The sequence below is a fragment of the Bidens hawaiensis genome, unplaced genomic scaffold (genome assembly GCF_021521415.1).
Source record: "Bidens hawaiensis isolate Kalapana, Puna unplaced genomic scaffold, B.hawaiensis_p1.1 tig00034168_1, whole genome shotgun sequence".
NCBI classification, from domain to species: domain Eukaryota; kingdom Viridiplantae; phylum Streptophyta; class Magnoliopsida; order Asterales; family Asteraceae; genus Bidens; species Bidens hawaiensis.
The window spans coordinates 126,422-142,435 of NW_027495886.1; the positions used below are offsets into that span (position 1 = coordinate 126,422).

Consider the following 16,014-nt stretch of genomic DNA (forward strand, 5'->3'; position numbering starts at 1 on the left):
TACGACATGATTACTCAACTTAAGGAAATGTTCCTTAAGCAATCAAGAGTTGAAAGGTTCGAAACGGTTCGAGCCTTGCATGCATGTAGAATGGATGATAATCAACCAGTTTCAACTTATGTACTTAAGATGAAAAGTTACATTGATCGCCTCGCCAAGCTCAATTGTCCCATCTCAAAAGAGTTAGCAACGGATTTGATCCTTAACTCTTTGTCGAAAAGGTTCGACACTTTCGTATTAAATTATAACATGAACGGGTGGGACAAAACCATTGGAGAACTTCACTCAATGCTTAAAACAGCCGAGGCGAGCATGGGCAAAAGGGTTTTACCCATGTTTGCGATCAATGAAGGTAGATCCAAGAATCGATCTCAACCCAATCTTAAGGCTAAGGTAGCCAAAAGAAAGGGTCCTCCTATGCATCTTAAGGGTAAGGGCAAATCACCGGTTATGGCAAAGAAACAAAAGGTTATGGAACCGAGGGGTCATAAGGATGATCCTTGTTTTGGTTGTGGGGAGACCGGACACTGGAAACGCAATTGCCCGGTCTACCTAAAAGAGCTAAAAGACAAGAGGAATGCGGCGCATACCTCGGATAATGTCTTTATGATTAATGTTGAGCTAAATCTTATTTCTTCTAACACATGGGTATTGGATACCGGATGTGGAACTCATATTTGCAATTGGTTGCAGGGGTTCAAAAAGAATGAAGACTTAAAGAAGGGCGAAGTGAATCTTTTCATGGGCAACGGTGCAAGGGTGCACGTGGTCGCTAGAGGAGACTTCACTTTATCGCTTCCAAGTGGTTTGGAAGTTGTTTTGAGAAATGTTTTGTATGCTCCTAGTTTGACTAGGAACATTATTTCTGTGCACCTTCTTAGACAATGTAATTTTGACTTTAAATTTGTAAGATCAGAAATGCATGTATCATCTAATGGTATCTTTTATTTTAAAGCTGTACCAAACAACGGTATTTATGAATTGGTTCATGATAATACCTTAAATAGCTCATTATATCAAACTTCTACTAAAAGACTCAAAAAGGATTTGAGTGATTCCTACATTTGGCATTGTCGCCTTGGACACATAAACAAGAATCGTATAAATACTCTCCAAAAGAAAGGTCTTTTGAAAACAAACGAGTTAGGTTCGTTTGATGAGTGTGAATCTTGTATTCAAGGCAAGATGACCAAAGAGCCTTTCAAAGGTACAAATGAAAGGGCTAAGGATTTGTTAGGTATCATACATACGGATGTATGCGGACCTTTCAAGCCAACTAGTAGGAATAGTGAAAGGTACTTCATTACCTTTACCGACGATTTTAGTCGATATGGGTATGTTTATCTAATGAAACACAAACATGAAGCCTTTGAAATGTTCAAAGAATTTCAAAATGAAGTACAAAATCAGCTCGACCGAACAATCAAGGTACTCCGCTCCGATAGAGGAGGCGAATACCTAAGTGAAGCTTTTCAAAGTCATCTTAGAGATTGTGGAATTATTTCACAGCTCACTCCTCCTGGAACTCCTCAACATAACGGAGTATCCGAGAGGAGGAATCGAACACTGTTGGACATGGTTCGATCAATGATGGCACGAAGCTCACTACCGCCATCATTTTGGGGATATGCGCTACTCACAGCGGCTCGTATTTTGAATATGGCCCCGACCAAAAAGGTGGATCGAATACCCTATGAAGTGTGGCATGGAAAGGTTCCATCCTTTTCATATTTAAGGGTATGGGGATGCATAGTTTATGTTAAACGTGACACCCCAAATAAGCTTGAGGCTCGATCCATCAGGTGTATCTTCATAGGATACCCAAAGGATGATATAGGATATATATTCTATGATCCTAGTGAACAAAAGGTGTTTGTTTCACGCAAAGGATACTTCTTAGAAACTAGGTTCCTTATGGAAGGACCTAGTGAAAGGAGAGTGGAACTTGAAGAGGTTCAAGAATCACTGGATGATACACAATTGGTCGATACTAGCTTTCAACACGAGGATGTTGAAGATGATCAAATGGTTGATCATACACACGTTGCTCGCAGATCTAATAGGATTAGTCGACCTCCCAAGAAATATGGATTTCTTGTGGATGATTGCTACTTGGTCGATTCGGATGAACCGATCTCCTACAAAGATGCTATGTCACAACCTGATTGTGAAAAATGGCTTGAAGCCATGAGCGCCGAGATGCAATCCATGCACGATAACCAAGTTTGGGAATTGGTTAATCGTCCACTTAACTCCAAACTGGTTGGATGTAAGTGGGTCTTCAAAAGGAAAACCGATATGCATGGAAATTTAGATACTTACAAAGCACGACTTGTAGCAAAAGGTTTCACGCAAACTCAAGGGATTGATTATGATGAAACCTTCTCGCCGGTCGCGATGCTTAAGTCGATCAGGATATTATTTGCCATTGCAGCTCATTTTGATTATGAGATATGGCAAATGGATGTCAAGACCGCTTTTCTAAATGGATATCTTGAGGAAGATGTCCATATGGTTCAGCCTGAAGGTTTTGTCGATCCATCTAATCCTGATAAAGTTTGTAAGTTAAAGAAATCAATCTACGGGTTGAAACAAGCATCACGGATGTGGAATCATCGTTTTAATGAAGAAATCAAAGCGTTTGGTTTCGTCCAAAACGGTGATGAGGCGTGTGTGTATAAATGGGCTAGTGGGAGTATAATCATTTTCCTTATTTTGTATGTCGATGATATACTTTTATTTGGAAATGATATACCAAGTATGGAAAACGTTAAAGCGTGGTTAAGTAGTCGTTTCTCAATTAAGGATCTTGGAGAAGCGACATATATCTTGGGAATAAAGGTCTATAGGGATAGACAAAGGAAATTGATCGGACTCAATCAAAGTGCGTACATTGATAAAATCCTGAAAAGGTTCAGGATGGAAAACTCTAAGAAAGGTTTGGTACCTATTCCTAGAGGAACCGTGTTGAGCTCATCCCAAAGTCCTAGCTCTAAGGAAGAGCAAGATAGGATGAAGCATGTTCCTTATGCTTCGGCAATAGGATCAATTATGTATGCAATGATGTGCACTAGACCGGACGTCTCGTATGCTTTAAGCATAACGAGTAGATACCAGCACAACCCAGGTGACAGTCATTGGATGGCTGTCAAGAATATATTAAAATACCTTAGAAGGACTAAGGATATGTTTTTAATATATGGGTCTGGTGAGGAGGAACTCGTCGTAAAGGGTTACGTGGATGCGAGTTTCCAAACTGACCGAGATGATTCTCGATCACAGTCGGGATATGTCTTCATTTTGAATGGAGGCGCTGTCTCTTGGAAGAGTTCGAAGCAGGATGTTGTCGCGTTATCCACTACAGAATCTGAGTACATCGCCGCTTCAATGGCAGCCCAAGAGGCTGCATGGATGAAAAAGTTCATCATGGATCTAGGGATTATCTCTTCCATTCAGGAGCCCCTAGAGATATTCTGTGACAATGAGGGTGCTATTGCACAGATCAAGGAGCCTCGTGCTCATCAGAAAACGAGGCACATTGAGCGCAGATTCAACTACATAAGGGATGAAGTTGAAAAGAGAAAGATATGTATTCATAAAGTTCATACCGATCAAAATATTGCGGACCCACTCACGAAGCTCCTCGATAGGCCAAAACATGAGGGTCATGTTTGTGCATTAGGACTTCGGTATTCTAGTGAGTGGATTTAATCTGTATTTAGTGTTTGTATAAGAACGAATGTAATGGGTATCTCATGAAATTAATTATGTTTTAATTATTCAATGAGTTATGTTCTATATTTGCATGTTTAATCCATGAATGACTTATGTTGTTCTAAACGTCCGTAGTCGATCATGCTTGTGGGAACAAGTATGAAGGTAAGACTATTATGAACCCGGATTGGTTGATATTCATGTGATGAATATAAGGCATAGGTTTGCCACCAAGGTTCATAGATATTTGTGGGATACAAATATTGGACATGATCCGCTCTCAAGGATCACTGCATGGAGTTAGTGCAACTGATCATAAGTAATCCTTGAGTAAAGGCGAGTATCATTGTGTCCTTTGACCTGAGATGCATATTGGATCTGGTTTTTCATCAAGTCTGATAACTTGACTCTCTTCTTTGTTTTTCGGTAACACGATGACGTAAAAGAAAGAGCTCAGATATCATACGAGATGTCAACAAGGATGTATGCAGTCAAGATGGGATTTGTTCCTCTTATGTGTTGAGAGTTTAGATGTCTAAGGCCTGTTAAGTTAAATCATTGAGAGAATGATCACTCTGTGTCTCTTCGATTTAACAGGACATCTAGTAACAAAGGGATGTAATGATAAGACTTACCTATATCATATCAAGTATGGACTTGAAGGGGATGATGTTATTGAATGGCACTTAGTCAAACACACTAGGGGTGGTGACCTGTTGTTAGGCGGTATTCACCATTAGCATTAACTTCTTATGAGTCACGTGCAAGTGGGAGATTGTTGGAATACCATATGCCCGAGACACATAATTAGGTTAATGCGGCTAGCCGTGTTTGATCCAAGTCGGGTCATACCCAATAACGAGTTAGACACACACCAATTATATATTTGTTAAGATAAGATCTATAAAACAAATACAGAACACGATACATTCAGAAAATCGGGTTTCTGAATATTTACTTGAAAGTGTTAAATAAATTAATTGGTTAATTTATTTATTCAAATAATTATTATTGGAATAATTATTTAACTATGTATTCTTTTATAAAATGGTTTATAAAAGATGGGGTGTTTATATATTTTATAAAATATAAAATATAAAATAAAAAAAAAAAAAAAAAAAAAAAAAGGATATAATTGGGGCCGGTTTTGGGTGGGCCCCACACCCCATAGTCTTGATCACATCATGTCATATATTTGGTAATGGATACATGATCAAAAATACCAAACATCATGGGTGTATGTGTATGTATAATGAAAATACATGATGATCAAAGAGATAACATTATTAATATACTTTCAAGTAACCAAAAACAAAACAACTCTTCCTATTTTTCTTTCAAGTTCACGGCCAAAAAGAGAAAAGGAAAGGGCTCGGGTTTTACGTGTTCAAGCTTCCTAGCATAGCTCGGTGTGTGTTGGAGGCTCGGGGTATATTCCGTTTGAGGGTTTTCCTTTGAAAGTCTAGCATTCACATCATCATCTTCTTCAACCTTCCACTAAACTCTTAAAGGGTTAAGATTGTAAGTGTTTATATGCTTTGATAGTTTAGTTATTCCCGTATCATTTGATCCTTGCTTCGGGTTTCTAGTAAATAGATTATTGGTAATCTTAATACTTGAATGAACTAGGTTGTTCATGAACATATCTTATATAAACTTGTAAGATATACATATATAAACATATGGATAGATATGTTTAGTTTGTAAATATCACGCTTCCGCCTTAATTGTGATTAGTTAAATGGTTAACTAAGCTTGTAAATTCCATAGAAACCCAACAGTTTCAGCATCTAATAGCTCGTTTAAGCGGTTTTTTAGTTCGTTTCAACACCTAACAGCTCGTTTCAACACCTAATCGCCTAAACGAGGTGTTAGGTGCTGAAACGAACTGAAATATCGCTTAAACGAGCTGTTCGGTGCTGAAACGAACTGAAATATCGCTTAAACGAGCTGTTAGGTGCTGAAACGAACTGAAAAATCGCTTAAACGAGCTGTTAGGTGCTGAAACGAACTGAAATATCGCTTAAACGAGCTGTTAGGTGCTTAAACAAACTGAAATATCACTTAAACGAGTTGTTAGGTGCTGAAACAAACTGAAATATTGCTTAAACTAGCTGTTAAGTGCTGAAACCAACTGAAATATCGTTTAAACGAGCCGTTAGGTGCTTGTACGAACTGAAAAATCGCTTAAACGAGCTGTTAAGTGCTGAAAAAATCACTTAAACGAGCTTTTGCTGTTAAAACGAGCTGTAACGTGTTGAAAACGCGCTGATTCGTTGGTTCAAAAAAAATGACCCGAAACCCGTTTTGACCCGTTCCAAACTTGACCCGTTCTAACCCGAACCTCAATTTTCCGAACTTTTTTTGCAAATTCGGAATTTTAAAATTATATTTCGTATTTTTATTAATTTTCGCAACCTTTAAAAATTATTATGTAAAGTAAAAACATTGAAAAATTAAAAATAACCTGCATTACCTGCTATCCAGGTAAAATATCTAGGATTTGAACAAAAATGAAAGTTCAATGACCTAATTAGAACAAAAGTATTTATCAGTGACTTGATTGAAACAACTTTTAAAGTTGATTAATATTCCATTGAGTAATCCCTGTCTTGAGCCAAAGTTTAAAAAAGTTATGCTTTTTAATTTGCAAACAAGGTGTATGACTCCCCTTAAGTTTAGCAATAATGCCAACTTAAACCCTTGTAAAACATGACAATGTTATATCAAATCAAAGTCAAGAGAATGACATAGACATCCATTTACAACCTTGAACTTGTCCTCATTTCCTCAATCATTTCTCCATCTCCTTTCTTCTTGATTCGCCATGCTCCACCAACCCCATTGCATCCATTCGAATTTTGTTTCCACTAATTTTTAATATGGAATCACTTGAAAGCCACCACATGTGTCGCGCATGCTATGATTAACAGGATTTTGGTACTTAGGATATTGACGAGTATCACAACTTTTCCGATAATTTAGGGTTTAGGTATCAATAATGTTAACAACTATAAATTTTAAAACAGATTAGATCATTCATAAAGATGTAAAAATCAACAATCTAACTTATAACTTTATACATACTTGTAATAGATCATCAAACAAAAATTAAACTTCCTACAACATTACTTTATGTTACAAACAACCACCGTCACTGTTCTTCAAAGTTAGCATCGTTTAAGGCCTTACAAACATCAAAATACTTTGCTGTGTATATGTCATGTGTTTATCATCTTCTTCATTCTCAAACTCAATTTTCCAAAAACCTCTTCATTTCCGCCATCAATGTGCAAAAAGGCTCATTATTCGGAAAGAAATAAAACCCGATCGACGCCTTCTCCAAAAACAAAAGCCTCACATCATGCCCGGCTTTCTCCAACCCTTTCACATACTCCAATTGCCAATCCTTAACAAGATCAAGCCCGGCCACAACAACCAAACTTTTCGGAAACTTAACACCCGTCAAGTCAGCACCACGTGGACCAAACACATTACACGCCGGATGATCCCTATTTTCACCTTCGGGCAATAACGCCCGCCAATACCAATCCCTATCTTTTAACCTCACAAAATATTTCTCATCCAATATTTTCTCACTCTCTCTCCTTTCTTCACCCCCAAACAACGGGTGTAACAATATATTACCCATCACATTCACGTGGCACATAGCAGCACGATGTGCCACGTGGTGTGCTATATTCCCACCAGAGCTGTCACCAGCTAAATAAACATAAACTTTACCATCCGTACCGCTTACAAGCCACGGTCTGGACCGAGCCCAATTCAGGGCTCGCCAGCCGTCTTCATAAGCGCACGGATACCGATGCTCGGGCGAGCGTCGGTAGTCGACCGACACCACCACGCCTCGAACAAACCCCGTGAGTCGCCGACAAAACGTGTCGTAAATCGCACTATTCGCAGACGAATGCGTAAAACTCCCGCCATGGAAAAATATAACAACCGGGACAATTTCCGTCGTGCTTAACGGGTTTTCAAAATCCAAAATTCCGGCGAGTGATTCGTTTTCCGGCGAGGTGAATTTGTAAACCCGGTTGAAGAGACCGGTGTCACGGTCAACGACGTCAAAGGAGTAAACACCGTCGACCGGAGTGGCGTTGGCGGTGACTTTCCGGTCGAGATACTCGGCGAGTTCCCGGCGTAAGGTGCCGTCCGGTCGCCGGAGCATGTTGTAGGATAACTTCAAGTGGGATATTAGCATCCATGTGTGTATAGGAACAACTTTCTACACAAAACATGAAACAATATTAACATAAAATTAAATCAGAAATTAGTTATAATAATAATACCTTGGCTTCATTGGGTTTGATTTCATTAATATTATTATTATTATTATTATTATTGCAATCCATGAATTATTAGAGAAATGAATTGATGAATTTTGTGAGTATTTGACGCAAGAGTGAAAGAATAAGAGAGAGGAAGACGACAAAGGAGGATGTAGATATCAGGATATGAGCTTTATAAATATTAAATATGGTTTTTTATTTTATTAATTTGAGTTTAAGTGATTTTTGGACATCTGCTTTTATAAAAACAAATGTAATTATAGCAACTCCACCTAAGTCTCTATTCTTTTGTCTTGTATTGCTTAATTCATTGCATTTCATATTTAATTTCCTGTCTTGTTTTGTAGTGTGGTCAAGAGTAGATAATTTCGACATTAATTTTGTAAATCTTTTACATTTGTTTTTATTCCTTTTCTTGGCACAGCATTAATATTCTACCTGCCTCTGGAATTTATGTAAAAATACCGCAAGGTTCTTTTTGTGAGTGGTATCCAAAAATTGGATAAGACTTTGCTAATCTAATGTGTAGTGAGTTTAAGTCCAATCTTTATGTAATTTAGTAGTACAATTACAGAGTGTGTGGATTGTTGTTCAAAAAATATATTTACATTTAACCCAATACTTATGCTTATCAATTAAAAGACTTATGCATTTCATTCCACCTCATTTCTCATCTCTTTTCGGGGGACAGGTGGTCCATGATGGCCACCCCATCACGCATTGTAGGCATTGGAACACCGTCGCCGGTCCCCCCCCCCCCCATCACTCGTGGTTGATACCGAGAAATTCCATTTTCACAATACAAATATAAATATCTAATCAGACCATCATACCACCACCCCCACTAAACTTCCATCACTAGTGATGAAAAATGATGGAGTGAGGTGGCACACCCCCATTGGGGGTTGCAAGTGATGGGTTTTGAACCACGCCCACCCCCTTTAACATTCACAACCCATGACAAACGAAAAGATAATGAATATAAGTTTCTCAATATGAGAAATAAGAAGAGTCCATAAATTTAGTCTTTCTTAGAGAATGGGATGATAGATTTGGTGAAAACCCAACTTTTTTTTATATATTATGGGGACGTAGTAGATGTGAAAAATGATATGTGAATGCTCTAATATGGTATCTATATCATTGCTCAGCAACGTTAATGTGACTTATGAAAAAAATATTTTCAATTAAATGATTGAATCGTACATATGCTCCTAAGTCACTGCCCCTTGACTAGGGATGAGTAGATTTGGTACTTGTAATGATTCAGTATCGGTACCGAAACGATACCATATTTTGAGTTTCGATATCGGTGTTTTTTAAATTTTGTCTTCAATACTGGTATCGGTACGGGTATAAAAAATTTGTGATTTTTGATATCGGTACCACTTGAGAACCCCTCATAAAATATGGAGGTTTCTGTACTAAAGTCACAACAGTTTTAGACAAGTTCAGACGATAAAATTAAGTTAAGTTAAAAAAAGAAATTATGATAAAAATTTGAAATAAGATTCATGAACTCATAAGAAATAAGATATAAATGGTGGAAGCTGCTTAAACTCTTTTAACTTCACTTGAATTTATCAATCAATTTATAAATTTAATACGATTGGACCAAATTTAAAATATGAGAAATTAAAAAAAATAATAAAAAATGAAATTTCTTAAGGCGGCAAGAAAATGAGTTGAGAAAAACCACCCATGATGACAATGGGTATCCCGCGTGCGACACGCTCCTTCATCGACCCATTTTCTTTATTCTTTTTCAAAAATAGAATTTGTATATTAAAACCAATTTTATAATTCATATAAGCTTTTATTCCAAAAAAACAAAGCGGAAAAAACTAACTAGTATCCATAAAATATAATATGAACTAACAATATAAGAAAAAATGTATACAAAATACAGAAAAAGAAGGTAAACTTAATTTTTAAGATGAATTAGATAAGGGTTACAATCTTAATTCAAAATATTGTAGTTAGTGTGCTGGAATTATGCAAATAGTTGAAGAACCATCTTCTCAGTGACGAGCTCACGGTGTCTGTTTTGCAGGTTATCAGAAGAACCATCTTTGCCGGATCTAACCCCTCGTGGGAAACATCTATTTAACCCCAAGATGATCCGTAATCTGCCCGGGGTCGATTAGTGTTTCTTCATTGGCGCCATCCGTGGGAGAAAGCTAGAACTTAATCTTTTTCAGTTTTCTCAAAACTTCTGAAAAGATGGTTAAAGAAACTCCGGTAACCACAACCCCAGCTACTGGGGGGAATACCGGTGACTACACAGTTTTTACGAACACTACCCCGGTTACCCAAGCCGGGGCAAGTGCAGTAAATTTTACGAACACTACCCCAGTTACCCAAGCTGGGCAAGTGCAGTAAATAATCGCTCACTGGGATTCACCGATACCCAGTTAGAGAGACAACGAACGAGGCTCCCCCGCCAAACACTCGATGAAGTTAAAGCGTGGGCGGAAGCACGTCAAAAAGAATTCCAAGCTGAGTTGGATGAACGCTTACGTTTACTCCAACAGGCTGATGAATTCGTAGAGTACTTTGACGATGATTCGGAGGAATCCGATAGTGACGTAAACCCTCATCATAGGGCGAAAGGAAAGCGTAAGGAAACAGACTCCCAACCGAGAAGGCATTTTGGAGAAACCTTCAAACCAAAAAACGCGGGTGGAAACCCACGTGACTTCTCCAAAGCATTTAGACCAACTGCGGCAAATGCGTGAACGTCCAAATTTGCAAGGGACATTGCGGAAGCAATCGCCCCGAAAAGTGCCAAACAGATGTCCAACATCGGCACTTACGATGGTATATCTGATCCAGACGATCATTTAAACAGATTCATAGCGGGGGCAACCGTCAGTAATTGGACGGAACCTACGTGGTGTTACATGTTCCAAATGACGCTTATTGGGCCAGCTAGAGCGTGGTTCGATCGTCTACCGGTCAACCACATCTACGATTGGGCAGACTTCCAACAGAAGTTTAGCCAACACTTCAGCCAACAAAGAAAGTATACCGAAGAGCAATGGACAATCCTCAAATGCATTCGAGAGGAAGATGAATCTTTGCCAGACTTCATCACTCGCTTCAACTCAAAGAAGCTAAGTCTGGGTAATATTAGCGAAGATCTTGTTCGCGCTGCTTTTATCCAGGGCGCGAACGACCCAGAGCTCATCCGCACCTTAACGGGTAAAGATGGCATGCCATCCACATGTGATGCCATCATGACAGCAGCTAAACGCTTTGCGGAAACGGAGAAGCAACTGGGTAGAGATCTCCCCCAGAGCACAAACCTCTACACCCAGAAAACAAGAGAAGACAACTTCCTTACAGCCCGACTAAACAAAAAGCGGAAGCTAGGCATTTGGCAGTCAAGGGTAAACTTTGACACCTCATCCGGCTTGCAACATCGGTTAGGCGGAAGGGATAACGTACAGTCGAACCAGAACTCCAGATGGACGCCACTCACCAAAAGCGTAACCGAGATATTCGCCACTGAGGAGCTCCCATAGCCAAAGGCTCCAATAATCCGACATCGTCACAATGCTGATCGGAGCAAATACTGTGACTTTCACAGGGCAAAAGGCCACAACACTGAAGAATGCACAGACGTGAAGGACATTGTCGAAGCATTCGTTAGAGATGGGACGCTCGCGCACCTCGTGGCGTAACGAACGCTGAGCAGGCTGATGCGTGTAGAACCCCAGTTGGGGAAAACACGAATAAAACTGCAGCTTCAATGTTGGAGACTACATACTGCGTAAACAACGAGATCCCGAACCAGGTGCATATCGGCTCGATGGCACTCCCATCCCAACAACATGGAAGGGAGCTCAATTACACAGTTTGCATGTAGATTAATTCCAAATTTGTAAATAAAAGGCCCAGAGCCACTTCTAATGGAAATGATTCTCCTTAGAACATTGATGCTGATGATCTTACGTTTATACTTATGAACTTTCCACACTGATATGCCGGTCTTCACCGCATACATAAGTGGGGAAGTCGTTGCTTGTGGAAGGCGGCAAAACCCGCATAAACACAAAAAACGGCAAACCTTCACGCAGGTCAGTCATAGGTAAAGTTGGGTCATCCCACTAAATGAAAGTGCCGGTCCTAACCGCACAAATCATGATGGAGGAAACCGAACTAACCTATTGACAACCGCGCGTCGAACGGTTAATTTATTCAAAACACTGATGCCCGTTTTCACCGCATAAATAAGTGTAAAGAAATCGTTGCTTGTGGAAGGCGGCAAAACCCGCATAAACACAAAAAACGACAAACCTTCACGCAGGTCAGTCATAGGTAAAGTTTGGTGATCCCACTAAATGAAAGTGCCGGTCTTAACCGCACAAATCATGATAGAAGAAACCGAACTAACCTATTGACAACCACGCGTCGAACGGTTACCCTATTCAAAATACTTAGAAAATTTCTAACAGAAGGATGAGGAAAACCTCCACGCAGGTCAGATATAGGTGAAGTTTAGCCATCCTACCAAGTGCAAGTGACGGTTTTACCCGCACAATCACGAAGGGGGAAGCAAAACTTTAACCTATTATCTACCACGTTCAAAGGTTAACTTATTCTAAACACTTAGAAAATTTCTAACAAAAAGATGAGGAAAACCTCCACGCAGGTCAGATATAGGTAAAGTTTAGCCATCCTACTAAGTGCAAGTGACGGTCCTACCCGCGCAATCACGAAGGAGGAAGCAAAACTTCAACCTATTATCTACCACGTTCAAAGGTTAACTTATTCTAAACACTTGAAAATTGCTAATTTAAACTAAAGTGTGCATGAGCAAGTCATATAACGTTTATAAAGCAAGTCATCCAGTGAAAGTAGCGGTCTTACCCGCACAAAGATTTATATTTCATAATAATTCATTACAAGAATGGCCGGGTAACTACCCGCCTACAAGAATATAAATCTATACAAGCTAAACCTATCCTAACAGCGGGAAGGGATCTTAAGGTTCAAGCTTCAGGACCACTCCCTCCAAACCCACTTGTACCCGCACCATCAGTTGGCCGTGGCGGTTCAAGGAAGGTCTTTAGAATGGCTAGCCCATCATCAGCAGCAGCAACTTCGTTCACCTTCTCCACCACCGGATGCGGGAAGGCGGCATACTGATTCACTGCTTGGTCATATACAGGTTCAGTATCAACATCATATAAAGGGAAGTTGGAAGGCGGGATGCCTTTCTCAACGAACCCTAGACCAAGCAGGAAGCCAGCCTTTTCCCCATCCTCGTGAGAAGCGTTGAGGGCTGCGCTCATGGCATCGTCGTATGATGTGTCCGTGAAGACTCGATGCACAACCTACAAGAAGAAAATACAAGTATCAAAACATTTTCTATTTACAAAGAAAAGCGTGAAGACATTATGAAGCTAAGCTTACCTGCGACAACGCTTCTCGAAGAAGCCATTCCTTGGTAACCAGAGCTTCCTGAAGGGCAGCTTGAGCTTGGTCACGGGCGCGTTCGGCTTCACTTTTGTTGAGGTTGGCAAGCAACACTTCTTTAGCCGCAGCCTCTTCAACGCCCTTTAGCTTCCGCTCAGTGTGGTCAAGCACCCCCCTCTAGTCCAAGATCTCTTGGAGCTTCTTAGCGTCTTCCATCGCCAAGGCATCATGAGCCTGTTGGAGCGCCTCTAGTTTGGCTTTAAGTTCCTCATTCTCGAGGCGTAGAGGCTCAGCAACAGCTTCTGCCTTGGTGGCCCTCTCAGTTGCGTTCCGTGCAGTTTCCTTAGCCAGCCGAAGCTGTTCGTTAACAGCTTGGGCAGCCTTGGAACGGGCCTCGAGCCGGGCCTGAACTTCAACCTCGAGGGCCTTGAAGGCCTTCTCCTTTTCCGCAGCGACTGCGGTAAGCCTCTTGTTCTCCTCCCGGACAGCCCGCGCCTGAGCTACTTCTTGAATACGAGCTGCTTTTAACTTGTCGTTTTCACGACAGAGCAGCTCGACGCGCGGCTGCATCCGGGCCAGGAGAATCCGAAGCTCGTTGGTTAGCCTACCCTCCTGGTAGCTAGCCATTGCTTCCCCCAACGCACCACTGGGAGCTGCGTGACGAGCCCACTCCACGCACTCCACAGGCGTGCGAAGGGTTGTTCCTCGGCGGATATTCCATCGTGGAACATACACTTCATTGGAATCCGACACTGTAAAAAACAAAAAGCAGTTAGGAAAAGATGATAAAAAAAAGGCCAAAAGAACCCTACGCACCTGTAGGGTCGACAACAGGCCGATAGCCGCCAAACCCATCACCTGAACCCAATGGAAATCCATCCAAGAGGTCAGGCAGATGGGAAGGAAGCAGAGGTTGGCGAGAAGCCCCAAGCATACCTGAAGGATCGGCCGTAGCTGCCGACGTCGGAGGAGGCATGGAGGCCGCCGGGGTAGAAACCAACGGAGGTGAACTCACCGGAGGTGAACTCACAACCGTGGTCGCCGCTGCGGAAGTACCCGCAGAAATAGTCACCGTCGGCTCAGTGAAAGATTCAGTAAATATGGCACTGACAGCCGGCGGAGATGTCATCACAGTTGGAACAGTTGGCTCAACTGGGTGAGCAACTGAACCAACTGAAGCAGGCGCAGCCGCCTGGGTCATCGCCTCAGGTAGGTTGACCAAGCCTACCGTCATGGGTCCGGAGGTGCTCCTCCCCGCTCCTCCCTGGAATGCGGTAGCATCCACGCCTGCACAAAGAAGATACAAGTATAATGGCGGAAAGATATGAAGTTAAAAAGTAAAGTTTGTACTTACGGGTTTTCTTGAGCCTAAAAGTGCGAACAGGCGGGGACGAACCCGATGGAGCCGGCCTCTTCACGCCGCTCACCGTCGTTGTCCTGGGCTGCTCGGAGGTGACGGTCGTCTCAGCCTCCGGAGCAGTGGTCTTATCACCACCAGGGTTCCCCGCCACCTCCTCGCTTTCGGTCTCTGAATCAGACCGATGCACCGGATCGGCAGTGGAGGCAACCTTCGCCTTCCCCTTCCCGCCGGCAGCCTTCTTTTTCCGCACCAACGGAGGACCATCTGCGGATTCCTCATCAGAACACAAGATTAGAGGAATTCCAGCAGAGGTTTCAGCAATGAGAGGTCGAGGGTTGAATAACTCCTTACCTGGCCGCCTGGCGCTCAGGATCTCGTGGCCTGGCGGGTAGACCTCCACGAACCGATCCGCCGTCTGTTCAAGGATGGGCAACTCGTTCTCATCTAGAGCACGAGTACCCATCCGAGCGGGACCATCACTCTCCCGCGGCTGCATGAGAGACTGCAAGTCGTTCCCCTCTGAAATAAAAAAGAAACAGTTAGAAGAAAAACCTATATTAACAAAGAAGACAGAGCATACCGTAAGGGACAGAGTTCAAACCGTATTCGAGGACGATGGGAATCTGGGACGCCTCCTTCCACACCCGGCTCATCCCAAGCATCACCATCCCAGACTCCGCAAAGCGGTACACCGGAGTCTGGATCCGGGAGATCTTGGCGAACCATTCCGCCTCCTGGTAGTTGAGGGCGTGAAGGGCTGGGAGTGCTCTCCCATTCTTAAACGTCATCGCAAGGGGGACGACGCGAGCGGAGATATAAAAAAACTCACGCTTCCACGACCGAAGACTGCGCTCGGTAGCGCATCTCTTCAACCCCTTGATACGATTGACCAAGGTGTACCACCTCTGGATGCACCTCCAAGAATAGAAGGTCATCAACCGGTCAACATGGGGCTCTACGCCCAGAATGAGGCACACCCACTCAAAGTGGCGGATCTTGGCGATCGCCATCGGGTGTACCTCCGTCAAATGCACCCCGTGCCTCTCCAAGACACGGTATACAAACTTCGTCAATGGGAACCTGAGATTCCCATAAACGAAGAATGCAGCGTACACCCCTATCTTGCCCTTGGGGGCATCGTACACCGTCTGGTGTGGCTCCAGAAACTCAGGCTCGAACGGCTCGAGCATGAACTTCCGGACGACG

The 16,014-nt window shown here is 42.1% G+C and overlaps 1 protein-coding gene across 1 annotated transcript; it reads right to left on the bottom strand.

Annotated features, from left to right (window-relative positions):
• Positions 1–6,358: 6,358 nt before the first annotated feature.
• On the bottom strand, positions 6,359–8,185 carry LOC143585772 (gibberellin receptor GID1B-like). Its single transcript, XM_077067474.1, has 2 exons — positions 8,025–8,185; positions 6,359–7,960 (listed from the first exon to the last, which is right to left on the bottom strand). Exons 1-2 carry the CDS (start codon positions 8,085–8,087, stop codon positions 6,968–6,970), a joined length of 1,056 nt encoding a protein of 351 aa, XP_076923589.1. The 5' UTR covers positions 8,088–8,185; the 3' UTR covers positions 6,359–6,967.
• Between the last annotated feature and the right edge of the window lie 7,829 nt (positions 8,186–16,014).